This window comes from Scatophagus argus, chromosome 4 (genome assembly GCF_020382885.2).
Source record: "Scatophagus argus isolate fScaArg1 chromosome 4, fScaArg1.pri, whole genome shotgun sequence".
Lineage (NCBI taxonomy): Eukaryota > Metazoa > Chordata > Actinopteri > Scatophagidae > Scatophagus > Scatophagus argus.
The window spans coordinates 18,020,001-18,042,409 of NC_058496.1; the positions used below are offsets into that span (position 1 = coordinate 18,020,001).

The 22,409-nt window shown below is 39.4% G+C and overlaps 1 protein-coding gene across 2 annotated transcripts; it reads right to left on the bottom strand.

The window, feature by feature from the left end:
• Positions 1 to 1,616: 1,616 nt before the first annotated feature.
• On the bottom strand, positions 1,617 to 22,394 carry stxbp1b (syntaxin binding protein 1b). 2 transcript variants are annotated; one of them, XM_046385672.1, is made up of 20 exons: positions 22,294 to 22,394; positions 16,149 to 16,198; positions 15,949 to 16,030; positions 15,329 to 15,405; positions 14,926 to 15,004; positions 12,767 to 12,870; positions 10,490 to 10,638; positions 9,585 to 9,669; positions 8,936 to 9,066; positions 8,577 to 8,684; positions 8,346 to 8,406; positions 7,619 to 7,684; positions 7,337 to 7,417; positions 6,288 to 6,426; positions 5,924 to 6,033; positions 5,133 to 5,234; positions 4,825 to 4,910; positions 4,492 to 4,646; positions 3,673 to 3,796; positions 1,617 to 2,633 (listed from the first exon to the last, which is right to left on the bottom strand). In XM_046385672.1, exons 1-19 carry the CDS (start codon positions 22,328 to 22,330, stop codon positions 3,687 to 3,689), a joined length of 1,812 nt encoding a protein of 603 aa, XP_046241628.1. In that variant the 5' UTR covers positions 22,331 to 22,394; the 3' UTR covers positions 1,617 to 2,633; positions 3,673 to 3,686. The 2 variants fall into 2 exon arrangements, with proteins under 2 accessions (XP_046241628.1, XP_046241629.1); XM_046385673.1 differs by lacking the exon at positions 3,673 to 3,796.
• Positions 22,395 to 22,409: the final 15 nt, after the last annotated feature.

Genomic DNA, 22,409 nt, shown 5'->3' on the forward strand with positions numbered 1-22,409 from the left:
AAGGCAAATTTTGAAATATCAGTACAAGACCAAAGAACTTGTCATAAAGGGCATTTTGTGCTGTGGACTACTGTGATAAATACCAAACTCCTTAAGATTACATGATTCTGCAGTGTATAAGCTCAGCATCGTAACTGCATTTCCACTTCTATACACAAGAAAAAAAACACACCATGACTAAAGACTGAAACTCAAGCATTGTGGAATTCCCTTGACAAGATGTTCTTGTTATAGTTGTATAAGTTTATGTTGTATTCCACACTGTGCTACCTCTGCAGAGGTAGACATGTTCAGTTGTTCAGAGCTTTGTCTCTGAAAAATACTGGTTTCCATAGCATTAAAATGACTCACAACATCTTATAGTGCCTCTCTGCCTGCGGCCTTGAGCGGACTACAGTGTTGCATAAACAGAGCTTGTATCAGATAGATAGGAGTGCATTCCCACAAGGTTTCTGAAAGGAAATATAATGTCTTGACTCTTTCTGCTCCGTCCTCAAGCAGAATGGTCTTCAGAGAGTTGGTAGAATACAGGTTGGAGAGGATTTCAGTCGCTGAACACTGACTTCTCCCTCTGCCCTGACATGAAGGCAGCTCATTGCTTTTTGGTTTTTACTATTTCCCTCACCAGAGAAATTATGTTGATAAAAACATCAGTTCAGGTTTGGTGGGGAATGACTCTCAAAACAGTCCTCTTATTACAGTTCACATGCTTCAAAGCTCTCATCATTAAAGATCTGTCCCATGCTTTTCACAGCGTTTGCCTGCATTTGACAAAGCCTCCCTCCAGTGGCTGCACGAGGAATGATAACTGTACACAGGTTAATCTCTTTTGTTTGGGATCCACTGAGTTAGAACAAGATGAAGAGGAGGAGGAAGAAGAAGGAGAAGAAGAAACTTTATTTCAATGGTACTTTACAATAAACTTTGCAATAAACACAGAACAGGGTAAAACTAACACAAAAACATGAAATCCCCACCAAAAAGCTAAATATTTCTCTAAAAAGCGACTTTTAAAATGCCCTTATCTGCTCAAATCATTCTAAATTCCAGGAGTCCTTAACTGCTAAAGCTGGATCAGTTCAGCATTTATTAAGTTGTTTGTGAGAAGAAATCTTATAGTGCATGTACTGAAATAATAAAAGTTTAGACCGGATTTTGACATGGGGTCCCTCCACAAAACTGCAGAAATGTAGGATGTACCTTGAGACACTTAGCGGTTCAGTTTAGCTTGGCGGAGGACTGTGATTCCCTTACATTAAAAGAAGCAGCATGAAATGATTTGAGCCCATGATCAGGACGCATCCCTCTGGAGGCTGTTCATACATGTGCAACCACACGGCAGAGCCAAGACTTGGTAGAGAGAGAGAGAGAGAGAGAGAGAGAGAGAGAGAGATAGATAGATAGATAGACAGATAGATAGATAGATAGATAGATAGATAGATAGATAGATAGATAGATGGATGGATGGATAGATACGATAGATATTTCAACCTTGAGTAAAAGATTTGAATAATCTTTCCAAGTGTATGGTCAAACCTTGTACTAAAGAGAGCTCTAAAATAACTGTTTCACCTTAATTTCGATCTCACAAAGAAGAGAGTTAAACAACAACCAAATTAAGAGCTTGATGGAAGCCATTTTATTAGCTTAAAACACATCCTGCAGCAAACTGTTTGTGGATGTGGACATAAAAGCACAGCACTTGTCATAATACTGACATCTTTCTTCATACACAGTGGATTACTAGTTACAGAGAATCACAGTATAATAATAACCAATGACAATATGATGGTCCAACACAGGGAACCAAAAGGAAGCTGAATCTCTAAAAAGCACACTGCCAAAAAGACTACTGAACACTGAGATAATGCACAAGAGACAATCCAACTATACTCTTTATTTGTTTTTCAAAATGCTACATCTAAAATTACCATGTGGCTTTATGTTGGCATTTCCAAGGTCAGACACATCACTGTAAATCTGATGATTTGTACAATATAGCATGGTTGCTACAGTATGGAAAGCACTACATTAAAAACAAGCATGTTCCAACAAAATAAAAGAAGAAGGTTGTGTACTGGTTGAGATAAGAAAGCTATAGAAGTGGATACACAGACAATGTGTCAAAACCAGGAGTCTTCAATAAAAAGACCATTTTGTTCCATTTTAAGTGTAAAGTTGTGGAAAAACTATGCCACTATACTCTTTAACCAGTTTGAGTTTATAGCCCATAATCCCTGAATCTCTTTCAGTCATATAAACTAATTCACATACATCACTTTTCTAAAGAAATAAACATCCCACAAAATACAGAAGACAACATTCAACACAAATCCAATTTCTTCCAATAAATTTTGATCAACATCAACACACTCATGAAATTCAACAAGCGAAAATGTGACTTAAAACACAATTTGGTTTATGAGTTGACAACAACTGAATTACATACAAGATCAAATGTATATTTAATGTGTCATGCCAGGGAGGGTTGGAGGGAGGAGTCAGTTTGGTGTTACTGCTGTATGAGAACTGAGGAGGAAGCACTACAGGAGCCTCTTAACTGGTCTGCTCTTCTTTCTCCAAGTCTTTGAGGGCTTTTAGAAGGCGAGAAGGGGTGAAGATTTCACTTGACCCTGAAAGACACAAGTTGATATACAATCACATTTTTGAACCATGATCTAAAGGAAGTATTGTTAAGTAACTGAAATAGCGTTTCATTTTTCTGATTCACTGCTTTGTGGTCACTAACAACACTTCTTCTCTTTATTCCCTGTTTCACTTGTTCAAACGTGTCACTTGTTCTCGAGCTGGGGAGAGGGAGCCAAACCGTCGAAGTGAAAGATAATTTGTGTATCTGTGCCATGATTCAGATGGGTTCTTCCTTTTCCGACGCTACACCCTTCCACAAAGTAACATGAAAATTGTGCCAGTGTTTTTTCCATAATCCTGCTGACAAACGAACCAACAAGTCAGAATGAAAATAGGTTCTCCTTGGCAGAGGTAATAGAACTCAACTTGTGATATACTGGAATAATATACTGGATGAACATATTGTTCATCTGAAATAGTTCCAAATATAAATAAGCTACAGTGCACATGTGTCAAATGATTTGCCATTTTTGAGGCTTATATTTTGAATGCAGGCCATGTCAAAGTTTTTCAGTGCAACAGATGAAGTTTGGAACTTCTTCTGCAGAATTTTTGTGATTTGAAACTGACCTAGAGAAAATGTTGTACTATCACTTAGCAAAGTTATAGTTATATATCTGTTTGTTTATCTCATTGTACCAAATATCACACCATAACAAACAGAATTTAATGAATTTGGTGGGACTGGCTTTGGGGAAACAAGATGTTTTTACTGGGGATGGTACTGATAGTGTCACATACTACAACCTGATCATTCTTTATGAATGGCTATATACCACATCTTATTGTCATTTAAGATCATGTATCATTAGCTTTATGTGTTCTCATCTTCTTAACATTTTGAATATGTATTTTCAGCATGAATCAGCAGGGCCAGTGATCTACCAGGAATACATGACATATATTCTTTAACAGGTAAGTTCACCATCAGGACACTCCAAAAACACATATTCCTCCATGACTTCAAATACCCCAAGGGTCAGTGGTTCAAAGGACAAATCACATTATGACTTGTGTATTTACTTCCAAACATCTTTTCAATTTGCAGGTGGCTCTTCTGTGCCCTCTGGTGCCGCGCTGGGGTCCAGGAAGTCTGGGTGCTGTAGCTCCTTTAGGTACTTAGGTGGCGTGAGAATGTGGGTGGAACCTAACGAAGACAAAACCGTGAAAGGTCAACAAGGACTTAATTCTGGATGAAATCTTACTTATTACATAAGATACACATTAGATTGGTTGTGACAAAAAAGTCAAATAAAGTCACTGAGGTCTTATTGAAGTTACAAAATGCTGACAAATAAGACTGAGAGGTCAGTATGATTAAAGGCCTAAAAAAATCTGAACTGATTTTGCAGTTTCACTTGTTCTCTCTTCCTTCCTGTACCTGACACTGCACCCAATCCCTGAGAGTGACAACAAGATATCAGCTCTCGCAGAGAATGTGTTTAATGCCATTTCGCAGAAGTAAAGCGCTGCTGAATCAGCTGCACAGGGAACATAAATATAAGATTTCCAAATAAATGTCAGCAAAATCCAAATAGCCAGGATGATTTATCTAGCTTTGATCCATCTATATCAGAATATTACCAAGACTTACTGGATCAAACATGCTATCATCAACCCTCTACATCAAATATGGCTAACAGTCTCTATGAAGACCTCATCTATATGGCGTTATGGCTGCATTCATAGTGTATTAAAATGCATACTTTACTAGCTGAAATCTTCTTCAGAATTCATATTAATAATCCATTTGAACTTTTTTAACTTTTAATTTTTTGATTGCATTTCAGTAAGGGAGACTTTAGCAATGAAAGTTTGACTCTTTCCACACAAGATACTCACCAATCAGGGCCTCCCACTTGCCATTGGCCTGGGTGACCTCATACACACACCGCATCTCGCTGTATGTCACACCTCCAATAATAAAGACGATGATCCTGGGCCCTGTCTTCATCTCTGTGGGGCCCCTGTTCTTGTGCCAGTTACCATAGCGAGCACTACAAGATATGAAATAAGGAAATAGGTAAACATTTACTGCAAAACATTGAACGGTATTATGATTTTTTTTCAGTGTGCATGTAAATATATTATTCTTCCTTTATTCTTCTATTATTTTTAAGTTATCAACCAGGTGTTGCTTGAAGTGTAGACAATGTCCCTTAAAAAACTACGCACCTTGATGGAGCGCTGGCTTTGGCAGATACTTGTCGCTGAGAAATGTACGGGTACTGTTTGGGGTCAAGTTTGTCCTCAATGGCATCCTGTGGAAATACATTTATGTTACAACAGCTACCTTGAGAAGTAAACTCACGAGCATTCTCACCAAAATCACGACACAAAGCCACATCTGCACGGGTATCAGTAGATGAACGCTGTTCATGTGGGTCAGGTTGTAAAAATTCATTCTAATCAATGTATTTTTGTACGATCTCACAAAAATATAGCAGTACACACTACATGGTAATCTAGCACAAGAGAAATACCTCAATGAGATCTTTTACGAGAGGAGTCCATCTGGAGAGCTGGTAGGTCTGCTCACTGACTCGCTCCTTACGATCAGGCTTCTTGGTTTTCTTAGTGGTGCCCTGTAAAGATACAATGCTGATCAACTAAGCGAGATAGTTAAAGATGTGTCTTATTTTCTTGTCAGTCATGGGTTTCATTTATTTAGACAAAAAATTGGTGTCAGAGGCACAAACATCCACAGACCATGCTTTTACTGTGAGAAGTTCAGGTCACCTGGACACAGTTTTGGTAAACATGTTCAACAGACACGCTCAAAGGAGTCCGCTGAGGGTTTACCATACTCAACACAAAATCACAGCCCAGCAGTACACAGTTTGGCTATTGGCCAGCATGTGCACACAGCTGATTAGCTCATGCTGCAGTGTCTACAGCAGGCTTTCCATTTTGGGTTTCACGGGTGCAATCCACTATGGGAGGGAATCAGATTTTAATGGACTCTTGAATGTTGCTGAATAAATTATTTTTTAGATTAATTTAATAATTGTATCAAAGAAACAACACAGGCAAACAAAGCTGAGTAGTTTCTCACTTAAAAATAGGTACAATATGAAGAAACACACCATAAAATTCAGCGCTGGTGTTTTGGTAAGTTTAAACAACCAATGAAAGCTCCTAATAAAAACATATTCCCAGGGCAACAGGTATTATGACTCCAACACTTACATTCATCAGCACTGGCTAAATAGCTAGCATATAACGATGGCAACTGAAAGCCAAGACACCGAGGTCCCGGGCCAGGACAGCTCACCTCAGAGACAATGGGAACGCCCATATGGGCCATGTTGGAAATGATGTCACTGTCCTCTGGTGGGATGCTGGCATGCTGAAGGAGCTTACACAGGTTCTCCTCAGTCACACCTGACACACACATTAAGATGCACATGCAGCATAGACTTTCAGTTCATACAACACACACATGCAAGAGAGCGTGCACATACAATGCATGCAAACAAAAAGCTGAGAATGGACTGGCACTAAATAAACAATAACCTATAATAGCCTAATCACAAGATTGTAAGTAGGCTTCTTCAGTGTAGGATTTTCCCTCCTTCAAAATGTTGTTAGTAGACATGTAAAACAACAAGAGCAGGACAGTGGTCCTGTTATCTGACCGTTCTTAAGAAAGATGTAGAGCAGGATGATTCGGATCTTGTCAGGCACGATGACATTGGCATCCAGCAGAACGGGTACAATGAGTCTCATGGGATCCTTGATTTTCTCTCCCTCTGCATCCATGCCCATTGCCAGGTCCTTAAAAACAATGAAAAAGCAAAAAAAAAAAAAACACAGAAGTCCCCAAAGCTGAACATGACTTCAAATAAGTTCCACTTTAACAACACATAAAACTGGAAATTTCTGTGTAGAAACTAGCTGGAACACTTCAAGAAGAGCTTGTATGTTGCTACAATTACCATGAAGTTGTCACATCTTAACAACAAACTTCTTTTATGCAGATCTGTATTTAGAACTTAAAAATGCTATAGAAAAGCACTGGTCGATGGATAAACTTACTTATCAAGAAATGAAAGTCACCCTAAAACTGCAACTGTTTGTGTAAACAAACAGGATTGAGTGGGACAGCTTAAGGTGTATTAGTCTCAGGAAGGTTTTCAGTTACAAGAAGCAACTATTTTCTCTGATTTTGTGGATTTATGGACATTTGTTGATGAATGGACAGTAATATGACATCAGAGAGAATCGGTATGTTCAGATTTGACCAGTGTTTGTAAAAAGTACCCAAAAATCATACTTAAGCCTAACCCTATCTGATATCAAATATAGTTAAGTATCAAAAGCACAAATACAACTAAATAATACATATATTTATATGTATGCATATGCTGTACATGAGGAGTCGACCAATAATCAGCAGGCTTGATTAACGCATCTGATATTCAGCATTTTTCTTATGATTGGAATCAGTTTTTGATTTATTCAAAGGCTGATAAAATAAATTCATTTTAAAATAAGCAAATTACAAATACCTCAAAATTGTACTTGAATACAGTACTTGAATAAATGTTCCTAGTCGGTTAGCACATTTCCCACCCACCACACTGCTGCTGGTCGCTTGCACTGTGATGCAACACTGAGTAGGTTCCCTCCCTTTCTTCACTATTATACAGATCTACTGTGTAACAGAGGTACCAGTGTGACTTACTTGTTCTACACGACAGAGTTTATCCACGGTGCCCTGGTAGCGGTTCATACAGTCCTCAGCCAGGTGGAGATGGGTTGAATACTGAAGTCAGAGAGGAGAGATGCTGTTAGTGAGTTTGATACAGAGAACACAATCAGCTGCACATAAAAGAAGCGTTCTTTCTTAGTTCTTTAATGTTCATTGCAGAAAACTGCAAAATAAAGTTCTGAAACTGCACAAATAATAAACCCCTGTATGGTATCACATGACCCAGCAACATGACAGTAGCAGTTCAGCTCCCACCTTGCTGAGCTCTTTCTGATACTGTGGCATCTTCTTCAGCATCTGAGACAGCTCTTTCATGGTGGTCTGAAAGACACAGAATAATCCTTTTACTCTGGTATTGTACTTTTGTTAGTTTTTTTAAAAAGTCAAAACATTTTACACATTGTATGACTGAGAAATTACACTTCATCTACACTTAAATGACATACATCAAGGAGTGCAGATTGTCAGTATCAGATGATGACAGGAACTGCACAACACAACGTAGATTACAAAGTGAGAAAACCTTATGATGGGTGGAGGTCTGAACTGAGTGCTGGATGAAACACCTGACTTTTCCCATCGAAGAACAGGTTTGCATCGCATGTGAACAAAAACACACACCTTTTCCTGAACCTAACTGTACAGTTTTAGTGCTTACACTTAATCAAAGTGGTGTTTGTTTGTGCTTTGGCCACAGACACCAAAGGGTCGGTTCCCTCAGCATGTGACAAGCTGGGACGAGAAAGATATTCCCCGTACCCTCGACTGTTGAGCAACTGAAGTCAGGTCATCAAGCAAGATTGTGAAAGAATTATTATGTGTTGCAGGCATCAGATTCATAATAAGTATATATTTACAAAAAAACAGAATTACAGCGAAGTAAAGTACAGCATCTCTGTATGACTGTGTGAAGGACAGTTTTGAGTTGAAACACAGTAATGGATCCTGAAACCAGAGCAGAGTGAGACAGTGTGTCCTCTACCTTTTCTCCGGTGTTCATCTTTTTGCTGGCAGAGAATTCTTTCAGGGAACGAGTCACAGCCCTGTGCAGATGAATGAGACAGAGACAGCAAAAGACAAGGAGGGTCAGGAAATATTAGTTGATGAACAAAAATTGAGAAGGTTCTCTGAATGTCAATTCCCAAGAGAAAAAAAAATGCTCTGCGACGTAAAAGAGCTGTAGGTTTGTGACTAGAAAGACAAAGCAACTCACGTTGACACCTCCGCAATGTGTTTGTGTCTCAGAGTCAGCCACAGGTCGTCATCCTCATCCAGCACAACCTCCTTCGTTCTCTTCTCTCCCATCCCACTGGTCTCAAAACTGACAGAGAGAAGTTCACAGGCTGTTAAATGTAAAAAATATCCCAGTGAACAACGACAGCAACTGAATGAAATGTCTCTTCAGTGCAGACAGACACGTAGAATTAGTATGATGTCAGGGAGTGAAGATTAAGACCTTTGGGTTGTAGTTTTACCCTGCCACCACTGAAATGTGAGAAATGTTGAAATGAGAGATGAACTGAGCTCAGCGACTCTCTGCAGCTGTCAGACCTCCTTCAGGAACATCTTTACCTGTAGACGTCATTCTCGATGCCCAGCAGGTCATAGGCCATAGCCTGCAGAGTGAGCTCATGCAGCAGGGGAGACACAGGATCAAAGCCACGATCCAGAATGAGCAGCTGAGTACGAGACTTGTCCGGACCCTGGAGGCATCAGAACAGACAGAAAACACAGCGGATGTCTAATATTTTATATTCTTTCCTTGCAGCTCACCATTCAGTATTGCTAAATAACACAGGCCGGGACAGGAGTTTTGATTATCTTGCTAAATATTTTTTCAGGTATCCACAATACTCCCCATCCTTTGAAAAACATAACATCTCCAAAATTCTTATTATTAATAATAATTAAATCAAAACTATAACTGACACGTTTCACTGGGTATTTGAACCAATGAGGGAGCATATAATCCTTCAGTTGCAGCCAAAACATAAAAATAGGGAGCATAGGAGATTTATTTACTATTTGAAATGTCTCCATTTGCAATGGACTGATTTAACCTGTGTGTTAGGCCACATTGTGATGTTGGTCACATTTGAAAGTTTCCTGTCATTTTAGAACTTACTGGATAAACTCCATTATTTGAAATGCCTGACATGGTGGACTTTCATTGATGTATCTGGTACATTTGTCACTGAGTCGTTTAGCTTCACTGCCCTACCTCTCCCATAGAGGGGTCATCAGCCTTGTAACCATCCAGCTTCTCCTGGAGCATCTGGGCCAGAACTGCACAGTCTTTGTACTCCCTGAACCAACACAATACAAAAACAACTTTTTATCTTGAATATACTGATGATACACCTTAAGGATGTCCGACAGGATGAGAAATCACTTAAGAAACTGTTAACAATGGCTGCGTAGAAATATCCAGCGGCATAAAACATTTTGATCTAACGTTACAGTTAGAATGATGACCAGCAGGTATAAGAATGATATTTAGAAGCTGAATCTGCAGTGCAAGCTTTGCAATGTTAAAGTTATCATTAAAAAACTGTTGGATGAGTATTAGTGCATTAAATATAAAACAGCAGGTAAAGATATTGAAATACCTGTATTCTGTTTTTAGAGACCTCCTGGTAGGTATTTCACATTAAAAGATGCTGTAAGAATTTTAAGTTGCACAAAATGTTTCATTGACATTAGCTTAACAACTGTTCAAAGATCTGCACTTCTGAACACTGAAGGGAATTATGGGAAGAAAGTCAGCTGGTGAGTATGACACAGCTAAAGCTGAATTAGAAGTTAAGGACATAGTCTCTAAAATATGCCTCTTCAAAATAAAAGCATGCTTCACCAGAGGTTATTCCAGCCACTCTTAGAATGTGAGTGTTAAGAGACAAACAGAGACAAACAAATAAAAATCACACTTCATGTACATTGACACACAAACCAATGCAACCAATCAAAATAGTTGCATTGCAGAGAAAAGATGAAGGTAGAATATTCCCCAGACACAGGCCCACACGACTAGAGGGCTGGTTTTGCAAAATTTAATAATGGCTCTAGGAAGCATATAGTAAAGCCAAAAACAAAACTATTGAAATAGGTTGCTCTTGCTGGTCTCACCCTCTGTATCGGACTCCAGGATACTCTTTGAGAGTGGCACAGAGGGTGGCGATCTGCTCAGCACAACGTTCCAGCATGTTATTCTTCACATCAGCCTTGAAGGGGCTGTAGAAGTCCTGAAAGGCATCCACTTTATCCAGGGAGAAGACCTGAACTCAGAGGACATTACAGAGAGACCAGTTTAGTTAAAGATGTCGTCAGTGACTTTTTCCACATGAAATTAAAGGTTGATATCAGACATTACTATTTTGACTAAAATGGACTGTAGATATCTTTAGTTAGATCTGCTACTAGTGAAAATTACATTACGGATATACTGACTTGGAATTCTGACTCGTCAAAAAGTAATTGCTGATATCTGCAGGTCTGTCTGTGTGAGCTGCACAAAGACAGACAGGAGCAGAGAAGAAGGATGAAACCTGCACTTTTTGCATAAAATCAAGAACAAAGGTTTGGCTGTGTTTGTTTGCGAAATAACTTGCCAATTATATACTTTGTTATACTCTGATGAAGAGTTTTACTGTTCTATGAAGAAATGATTTTTTTAAATTTTTCAGCTACGAAGAGAGGAAGTGATAATTATTTGTTGAAGGTAAAATAATAACTTAATCAATACTGTCTAAACATGGCAGTTAGAACTGGCCCTCAAGAGCTGACACTAATTAAACCTTTTTCCACTCACACACGTATACATGCGCCCATCTGTTACTAACTCAATCACATGATAACAATCCGTGGGCTTTCTCTTGTCACACATCTCTTCTGTGCTCCTATTGGCTGAAGATTATGCGCATTGATTCCATCAGCCAATAAGGTAAAGGGATGAGTGGAGGGCAGGGGAGCACTGCTGGTAGGATCTGTCCCCTCCCGCTCAGGATTAAAACTACAGGACAACAGCAGAGGATTGGCGGCTAACGCTGATCAAACACAAAACAGTGTTGGCGTAGTCCTCTTCACCACTGTTTCTACAGAGGAACTGTATCAGCATGAGGAAAGGGCATCCATATTCTCTAATTGTCTTGAAGAGGTCATTTTTCTGCAGCACGAGCAGGAGGCCTGCTGTTTTCCCCATCTTTAAATGTTAATGTAGCTGTAAACTCACTTGGAAAATTCTGATGAAGAATACTGTGAATGTTTCTAACATTTTTTAAGCTGACAGGGAAGATGTTGTTCCTTCAGTATTTACAAATGGTGACTACAGTAAGGATAAATTATGGTCAAAGTTGTCCAACTAAAAAAGTGTTAAAGCTGCTCTAATCAATATATAACAATGGATCAAATGGCTATCTGTAATGTCATAGGCAGCTGTGGCAATTCACCCACAAAGAATTGTCATCAGCTCTGCTGTTCCCCTCAGCTCTCTGGCTTTCAGCTCATTGTTTTCAGCCAAGCAGCTGTTTTCAGTAAAAAGCTCTGATAATCCATTGAACACTACCTGCCCAGCTGTTGAACATGTTAGAGCATTTACCAGCTAAACAAAGCTATAGAGATATTTTTGTTTGGAGGTCATGGACAACAAAACCTCAGGGGAGAAAGACAAAAACACATAGTGTACAAGATTTAACAATTTGAGTTCTCATATTCCCAATTTGCACACAAAAATGATGACAATTTAGCATAACTTGCACAACTGTCTTGTCTTGTGTATATCCTTCACACATGGATCTCTTTGATTTCATAATTTATGTGATTTTGGGCTTCAGGTTTTAGTTGTTTAACAGAATGCTGTTTCAGTGTAAAAACCTAAACTTAAAAAAAAAACTAAAAAAAAAGCTCATAAAAAATGTGTGCATCAGGGAAACAGAACATGACATGCAATAATCAGCTTGTTTATCAGAAATCTGTGGCAAATAGAGGATGAATGGTGGATGTAGACTGCAGATACAGAAAGGCTTGTCATAATTTTTTTCTTACGTACATAATGACTTTAGTTTAGAGGGTATATCACACAGTAACAAACAAGTGGACAAACAGTGGTAAAAAGAAACATTAAATGTGGTTAATATGAAGTACTACTTTTACTTTATGCATTGCAACAAAAATGCAATGCTAATACTGGATACAGACTTAATGGGTTGATTAAAGCAGCTTCAAACGAAACAAAGTTTTATTGTATCCATCCTCCTCCGAAATGCTCATACAGTTCCTGTGTTATGTGGTATGGAAACACAGGCAGGTTTCTCTGCAGGACTGAAATCCAAACCTCATCTCTTATAAGAGAGGTAGGCATTTATGAGTGGCTGTTGTAGTTTAATCCCAGTCTAGACAGCGTCTTACCTGAGATTCATAGGGCAGAAAGGCGATGTGGATCTCGGTCAAGGCCTTCATGGCTTTGGAGGCGCGGGATTTGGTCAACAGTCCGAACAACGAGTCTGGGATCGCTGTCGAGAGCGACAGAAAAACATGGTGACTGACTGAGATGGTTGGTAGTTAGATTAAAGGATGTCAACATTGATTGTCTTGAATGTTGTTACTTAAAAAATATAAAATATGTTAATGCTTTCTATGAAGACCACATGTATATTTCATTATGGGGGCATTCATAGTCTATTATAATACATTTCTAATGCTTTTTGACTACACTCAACTCAACAACCCATCAGTCAGCTATAATAAGACATAGTGAGCTATAATATTCCTTGCAGTATTGTGATTATTACACATAAGTCATAACTATGTATTTCATGACTGCTGACATAGTGCATCAGAAAACTTTATATGTGTGTTTTTATGAACGTATTCATATAACACTTTATAGATGTAGTCTTCATAAACAGTTTTATCAAAAAATAATAATCAAATATATAATCAAAAATATTGTTAAATAAGGGTGTTCTCTCACATGTTACACATTGGTACCACTGAGAACCAATGTTACCATCACTGGTACAATGTGTAGATCTCAGAGGGAGATCCACACAACCAGTGAAAAAGTTGTGGTCCTGAAGAAACTTTGTCAGGTCTGGGGAAAACAACATGAGCGTGATGACATCATCAGTTATCTCAGCTTGGGGAGACAGATTTTTAACAAAAGCCTACAAGGGCTCTGACTGTTCCTTGGGGACTTGGAGACCCAAATCATGTTGGGTTCAAGGGGATGTGTTAGTAAAGTGTTGCTTAAAGTCCAGTCTTAGTAAAGGACTTATGAATCTGAAGGTAAATCAGACACCACAACACTGCACAGTGCTAACTTTATCTTTCATTACAATGACTGCCAGGTACATAGTATAAACACTGCACCTGCACCCTCACGCTGTTAAAAGAACAGTTTCATTCAAATTAATGAAAAATGTATTTTCTCACAGAGGCTTATTGTGGAACCTAAAGTGGTCTAATATCCAAGTGGATATGAGCAGAGGCACAATTGGCTCTGATTAAGTGGTGCACTGTAATCATGGCAGGAGAAAAGAATGTGTTCTTTGAGGCAGGCACAGAGTGTGAACTGTAAAGGACAAGAAAAATTAGAAAGTGCTGCTCTTTTATGCCAAGGCTACTTCTTCCAGTATTTGTGTGTAATCATGGCCAGCTGTATTTTGCAAATAGTCTATTCTTGGCTTTACTGAGATCAAGTCCGAGCACCCTTTGGTTTCTTTCAGATTAGGTGTTGGATTTTTTGATTGTCCATTTCAGACCGTGTTCAAAATTTTAGACTTCTGAGGTCAAATCAAATGACTGAGCAGCCACACACTACAGCTGTGTCCACTTATCGATAAAGAAAAGCTAACAGCTACGGATATTAACAAGTTCTGTAAGAAACACAAAGACTGAACTGTATGTTCTTTTATGGCAGAGATTATAATCATGATTAAGCAGTCTACCTTTTTCCACTGTTATGTACTATATGGTAGAATATATGGTAGTAAAATGCAATGTCTGTTTACATAACAGCAACTTTTTTCTATCTACCAAATGTCTGCACTGTATCACTTCACAGATGGAAACATGTATCTACTCGTGGACAAGAGGCTTAAGGCGGATGTAAATACTAATGGCATCATTCTCAGCTAAGCTTTAATGTTAGATAGCTTAGTTAGCTTAGTTAGTCAGTCTCTAGTCAATGAGTAGATGCAAGTTTCTTTCTGCCTGGTGACACAATTCGATGGAAATAAAATAGTTCCTCCATGAAACAGCTCACAACAGGATCTGTGCATTATCTTGGTAATTGGGTGAGGATTTCTGAAAAGAGACATTGTTATTGAGTTTTTCAAATGGATTTTGTAGCGCTTTGAGCACCATCAGCAAGGCGCAATCTAGTCCCATTATAAATATCACTAGAGATGAGAGGAAAAATATCTATTTGACTTTGCAGTAAACTGTACTTTTAAGCACAAGCACTTCTTAACATGAAAGTGGTTCAAAAAGTGAATCGTTAACCTTAACGTTGAATATGCAAACGTCTCATTTATATTTTGTTCATGTGAAATGAATTTACTCACTGTCAGTGAAGAAGACATGAGCTGCTCGGTACCTCGGAGCCTGCGGGTCTCTGAAGTCATCAATCAACCCTTCAACAGACTGAGACAGCAGAGATCAGTGTTATAGACTGCAAATTGTGAATGTGAAAAGGAATGACTGTTTGGACAGTTCTTCACTCTGTTCAAAAGTTAGTAGAATTAAATACTGAATAAAAATCCATCATGTTTCCTACTTCATTTAACAGGAAATTTGCAATATTTATTATAAATGCAACAGACCAACACCCATTGGACATACAATTTGAAATATTCAAAAGGTAGTAAAGTGACATTTCTCAGCAGCTGTACAAAACTGCAAAGTGAGAGACTATATGTACTGTACCATGTTATCATAAACAGTCTGTACAGGTGTTGTATCATTTACCTCATCTGAGGGTGTGATCAGGTAGATGGCCTCCATGCTGGGTAATGGCTCACGCCGCTTGGTTATGTCCTCTACAACTGTAGAGCATGTGCAAAAAGTAATGATCAATACTCACCTATCAGCTTGACTACAACTATGCTCCCAAACGTGATGGTTGTAGTAACATCTCAGCCCTCACATAAGTCACTGTCTAAAGTTTATGCACAATAGGAACAGAGCTGTTCTTGACTAATGGCAAATGTTTTACGGTTTTCATTTCTTGAAATACTAATGAATGCTGGAGGGCTACAATCATTCACTCTGTCAAATGTCAGATCAAGTTTAGAAAGAGTTTAAGAAGTTTAAAAGTTTAAAAAGAAGAATTAAGAAAGTACATACAATGGCAGGGATGTACAACAACCACCTTTGACATTAAAACCACTGGCAGGTCACCAATGCCTCTTTCTTCCACCATTATTCCGCTTTCCTTGCTTGAATATCCATAAATAATTCAACACAGAAATGAATCATCTATATGGTGGTGGGTGTTGATAGATCATTTTTAGCTGAACAGAATTAAATTTGCCTTCACTGAATTTGATTAGAGTGACTTCAAAGATTTTGTGGATGGGTGTACTTACTGGTGATTCCCTCTGACATGATGTCTGTCATTTTACAGCAGGAGGAAACCATCCTCATACTCAGCTTGTCTACCACCAGTACCTAAAAACAGCAGGAACTTTTATAAAGATTTTATTTTCATATCTTGAGTTATTTCATTCATATTCTGTCTCGAGATTACAGGTGAATTATGCCAAACTTAACCAGAGAGGACTCTTACCTTCCATTTTCCTTTCTCTCTTGCCTTCTTGATGACATTATTCATTATCTCTGTAAAGACATCAACGTAAAACCTGGAAATCATTCTCAACAGCTTAAACCCAGCATCATGGTTGATTTACCATCAGCTAGTGTATGAATGAATATACAGATGTGATATCTGGATTAGAGCTAGCTTGGCTGGAGCTGTTTTGGATGTGATGGTATACTACTATGTGTCTAAATATATTTAAGGCTTTTTTTGTTTTTTGTTTGTTTTTTTTTTGTAAAAAAAACATGACTCGCTAGTCAGGTACAAGTGAGGCATGAATCAGTAATGACTTTCTTCATGAGTCATTCTTGATTAATTGTGACTGTGTAAGAATACTACATATTATTTAGAATAATATTATTTAAACCATTTGAATCTGTTTAGTGGCACAAACTAGTGGGAACTCATTAATTACTAATTACTAAATCATTAATTACTAAAACCCAAGCAGACATATGGACAACATGCACTCCACACAGATGGGCCCCAGCCGGCCCCAGTGGGTTCATACAATAAGTCAAACCTTCCTGTTGTGAGACAACAGTGCCAATCGCTGCACCTTGCTGCCCGCTGCAGGTGTGACAGCTATTGAAATGTATCCTCACCGGAACTTGACACTCTAAAGCATGTGATCCACAAGTGAACATTAGAGGAAACAGACTAACTAAGCTGCGGCCAGGTGTTCGAGTTAGTGATACAGTCAGACTGCGTAACCACACATTGTTTGTGGCAGACTGAGTTTTTCGCATTGGCATGTCTCTATTGGGCAGGTAACAAAAGTCACATCAGGGGATATCCCCAAAGCTAGACAAAATCATCTTTATATTATTGACACTGAAACATCAGGGGCTGTTCCTGTGCCGGTAAAGAAAAAGTTCAGTCATTCCTTGATTTTAATATACAGGTTCAAAAAAAGAAAAAAAAATTGGTAACACTTACTAACTATAGCCTCATCATCCACACTTGAACCTATAATTCATTCTAAATCACATCCATAATTTGCATCAAAAAGCATTATGTGCATTCATGAATGGTATCATAAAGCATTATGAATGCATTATAAAACACTATGAATAATGCAGTGAAGATATTGTCTTCATAGAAAGTGTTACTCTCTGTAATGCTAACATGCTAAAAAACAAACAAACAAAAAAGATATTTAGGAATCATCTGTATGCTGTGAAAGTATAGCCAAATATCATCTCACTCCTGAAGACTGATCGCAATAACTCTTTACTACTGAACACAAAAAAATGAGGCAAGCACAATGTCACGACACACTGATTGTGCAAATCCTTTTCCATAAGCAGCAGGAAAACACAGGGATAACTTGATCCCACATGGTGAAACTGGATCATCACAGCAGCAGATAATAATACCATATTCTGTAATATAATCAATAATGATGGTTGAACTTATTAAAGGCAGAATCACAGGGAGAGTCGGCCCTGCGATTGACTGGTGACCAGTCCAGGGTGTACCCCGTCTCTCGCCTGTAGTCAGCTGACAGATAAGCAGTGTAGAACATGGATGGATGGATGGATGGATAACAGGGAGACAAGCCAGTTCCTGAGGTGGGACTCAAACTGATGTATGTAAGACAGAATTCAGCATTTCACAACATCCTGTCACTTGTGCTGATGAGAGCGTCCCAGTTTCCCTCACTGGAGGTTTAAGCGTCTGTCCAGTCTGTCAGACTGAACAAGGAGGGACTCAGTGCTGGGAGGGACAGGCCCACTGCAATCACCGCCTCTAATCTGCTCCCAATCCTCTTACCCCCCCAACCACCACTCCCCAACACTATTTCTGTTCTGTTTCTGTGTCAGCGGATGTGACATCACAGGGAAGCAGCAACACACTCTCAAACACACACACACAGATAAACAGACAAGCAAATAAGTCAACATGTCCTGTTTCTACAGAGAGCTTTTCTACTATCATGAACTACAAGATAATAATTAGTCAACTGTGTGGTTAATTACAATAACTGTTCAATTCCATAATGTGAAATTGGTGATAATTCACTAAGGTGAGTTTATATAATTCAGCCAGACCATGCTGTCTGACAAAAGCTTGTAATGACAGTAAATTATGTGTAAACCAGTGATGGTGCTATTTATCCGATTATTCAGCAGGATTAAGTGGAAGTGAATGTGAAAGAATGGGATGCCCCCGTGACAAGCAGCTTTCACGAGCAGCATAAACAACAGACTGCTGCAGCAGCAATCACATCTGCCTTAAACAATAATTTATCACAGTAACTTGCTGTATGTAGGGGAACACCCCCTCTCCATGGACGGACACTATCTCATCTCAGGGATATACTGTAGGAATGACGGACAAAGAGTTTGCACTGTCTGTTGAGACATGAGTTACAACTCTGTATGACTACAAATCATTCAGTCGGTGTATGCCCACAGGAGAACAAAAATGTGATATGTTAACTCTATAACTCTATAATAATGAGATGCTGTACTGTAATTACAAGGAAAGACTTCATAATCATGAGAAAGGTTTTTGTACGCTTGCTATCAATCACTAACCTTCAGGCTACAGGATAAGACAAGGCAATGGTGGTGCTTGCACGTTTAATCTGCTTTTATTTACTTCTCTGTATGACACACTGGAAAATGTTAGTGGTATTTTTATTATTAGTATGTTAGTCATGTGCAGGCATCTCAAGTTGTTGGGATTGTTGAGGTGGAAAGCTCAGTCTGACATCCTGGAATTCACTCTCTTCTGCCACAAGCGGTTAAACCAATACAAGCATCTTCATGGATAGTAAGTTATGCTTTTCAAATACGTACAAGTTGGCTTGGTGGTGTCGAAGAAAACTATCCGACACCCGCTTGAGGAGTGCAGCTGAGGCTACAGTCAAAATGTGGCACCTTTCAAGTCCTGCCTCTCTCAAGTTCCTCATTTCCTAATTACAAGTTCAGGACCCCAAGATTATGAGAGCTTTTCCTGTAATTAAAAAACAATATATATTTTTTTCATTTTGTGGATGCAATGCACTTCATTTTGCTTCACTCTTTTTTTTCCTTCTGAAATTAAATTGGTCGGCAGTGAACACTTTACAGGCTCATGAATGAAAACACTTCCTTGTTTTGCCTAGAAAAATGTAATATAGAAAGAATTTCACTTCTTGATTTTTTTTTCACTTCTTCATCATTTTTGTTAATTTAATTGCACATAAACAGGGCACATGTTCACCTGGCTTCACAACAGTAATGCTGTGACATTTCAGAGATGTGGAACCAGGCTTATTAATTTTTACACTGTGAAACAAATCGTGCCTGATGTAACAATATAACTTGTGTGTTCATTTTAGCACTTCATCGGGTTTCAAAATGCATCAAACAATTTCACAGAAATGAGGTCCTAAAGGATCAGAAGATCCTAAATTCTGTGGTAATCTAAGGATCTTGTAAACAATGCAATGCAATGCGTAAATTGTGCATTATAAGTGACAGTTTAAAGGAAAGCATCAGCTGTCCTGGTATGACCCTGACATTGATCACTGTCATTAAGTATGACAGTGATGCTCCTGCCCTGAAGCCCGAAGAGGACTCCTCAACACGGCCATTCTTTAGAGAAGGGATTGTGTGCTATGAATGATCTAACGGAGCAGATTGCCCTGAAACCTGAATACGCAGAAACGCTGAGAATGCACATGAGATCGTCAAACTTTTGTCAACAATGATTATCTTTCCGATTGTTTTGGGTTTTTGGTTTGTTTGTTTTTTTTTAAGTTCCATGGCAACCCATTGAGTTTGGGTTATTTTACTAGAGAAATAGAGTTGTTTTTAATAATAAAGGGTTTTAAGGTTTGCTGCTATTCAACACCACTTGGAAAAACTTGTCCGCTTATTCATCTTACAGATCTTCCCACTACTGTGTGTGAAGGCAAAAGAGAAAAGAGAGGAAGCACTCCACTGCTCCCAGCAGCAAGATCAGCACCAACAGGACCATGGTGTCCCAGCTGTCTCAGCGTGGCTCGGATCAGACTGAGGTGGTGGATTAGTTTTGGATGTACGGAGGTGTAGATTGGCTCTCTTGCAGATTGGGAAAGTGGGGGTATTAAAAAATCCTAACCTGCTCTACTATAAAATTTGCTCCACAGAATTATCACTAACTCTACAGCACTGCACAGAGGTTTTTAGCCTCTTTTGAGACACAAAGTCAGTGATTAACTAAGAACATGCATTCATTCATTCATTTTCTCTACCGCTTATCCACCAGGGTCGCGGGGGAGCTGCAGCCTATCCCAGCTGACTACGGGTGAGAGGTGGGGTTCATCCAGGACTGGTCGCCAGTCAATCACAGGGCTGACACACAAAGACAGACAACCACACACTCACACCTAGGGGCAATGTAGAGTATCCACTTAACCTAATGTGCATGTGTTTGGTATTGTGGGAGGAAGCTGGTGTACCCGGAGAAAACCCACGCAGGCACAGGGAGAACATGCAAACTCCATATAGAAGGGCCCAGACCAGGATTCGAACCTGGAACCGCCTGCCGCCCTAACTAAGAACATAATGGGGCAATTAGGAGCTAGAGAACCATTACATGTTCTCAAGAACCGGTAGAGCTCCAGTGGTAGCTGAAAGGATTGTGAATATTAATCCTGTGTTCACTGAAGCTTCCTACTGATGCTGCTCGAAACAGGGTTGATGAAAATGCTTAGACTGAAACAAAATAGGAATGTTGATCAGCGTAAAGCACAACATCGAGCTGAAAAATGCCAAAATAGTCCTAATAGCTAAGATCATCACTGCAAGTAACTCCTTTCACATTACATATAGTGATGTGATCTACTGTAAAAATCACAGCATCGATTAACTACACTTTCATGGTTCATTATCATTGCTGGGCACCACGGTGGTGCAGTGGTTAGTGCTGTAGCAAGAGCGTTCCAGGTTCGAATCCCGGTCTGGGCCCTTCTATGTGGAGTTTGCATGTTCTCCCTGTGCCTGCGTGGGTTTTCTCCGGGTACTCCAGCTTCCTCCCACAATACCAAAAACATGCACATTAGGTTAATTGGCTACTGTAAATTGCCCCTAGGTGTGAGTGTGTGTGTGAGTGGTTGTCTGTCTTTGTGTGTCCAAGGCCTACCCCGTAATCAGCTGGGATAGGCTCCACCCCACCCCACCCCACCCCCCGCGACCCTGACGGACAAGCGGAATAGAAAATGGATGGATGGATGGATGGATGAAATGTTGCTGCCATACAGTGCATGGTCTATCCAATAGCTTTGGCTTGGGGCAGCCGTAGCCTAGAGGTTGGAGAAGCGGCTTGTAATCGGAGGGTCACCGGTTCGATTCCCCCACCGGACGGCCAGGAAAAATTTGGGTGTGGTGGAGTGATTAATGGAGTGGAGTGATTAATGTAAAAAATGCCCCCCTCCATTTGCTGGCTGATGTGCCCTTGAGCAAGGCACTTAACACCCCAATATGCTTAGAAGTGATCTACAAAGTATTAATAATAAATAAGTATGAAATGATCAATAAAGCCGTACGTATATTAAAAGGATGTCTCGTTAGAGAGGGTAACAGTGAGGCTGTCAGGGTGTATCGCATCGCTCCTCTTCTTCTGCTGATGATGTCAAAGCACTTAATCCGCACAGACAAAGATTAACGAGGCAGGATTTACACCAAACCAGGACTCCTGTGTGTGTGTGTGTGTGTGCTCCTGTACTACCGACTAACAACGGTTCAGAGAATGACAAAACTTCTGTCAAAGTCTGACAGAACACCACTGAACAGCTTCATTTCTGTCTAATTGATCTCACTCACAATTAAAGTCTGGAGAAATTCTTGGCGAGCGGCTTCCGACCCGCATGTGTCTGTTTGTCTATGGCGCGTCGGACTTTCCAAAATAAAAACATGTCACCAGAAGCAGCAGCGTCTTCTGTTAGCATCAATGATCAAAAAAGTTACATAATGCAAGCAACGCTCATAACTCACATTGGAGGCTTGGGAACGGGGCTAGCTTTTATGCCTATAAATTATTTTACATCGCAATAACAATAATCATCCAGTTAGCTGTGGAATGTTATGTCTAAATATTAATATAAGAAATTCTATAAAAATCAAACAAAAAAAGTTCTTACTCTCTCCAACAATTGCTTTTAGTCCAAGTGGTGCCATGATGAGCCCTGCGAGTCCAGCGCTACACAGAAAACTGACCGCTGCAACCGCTAACGCCAAGTTCATGACAATGAGCAAC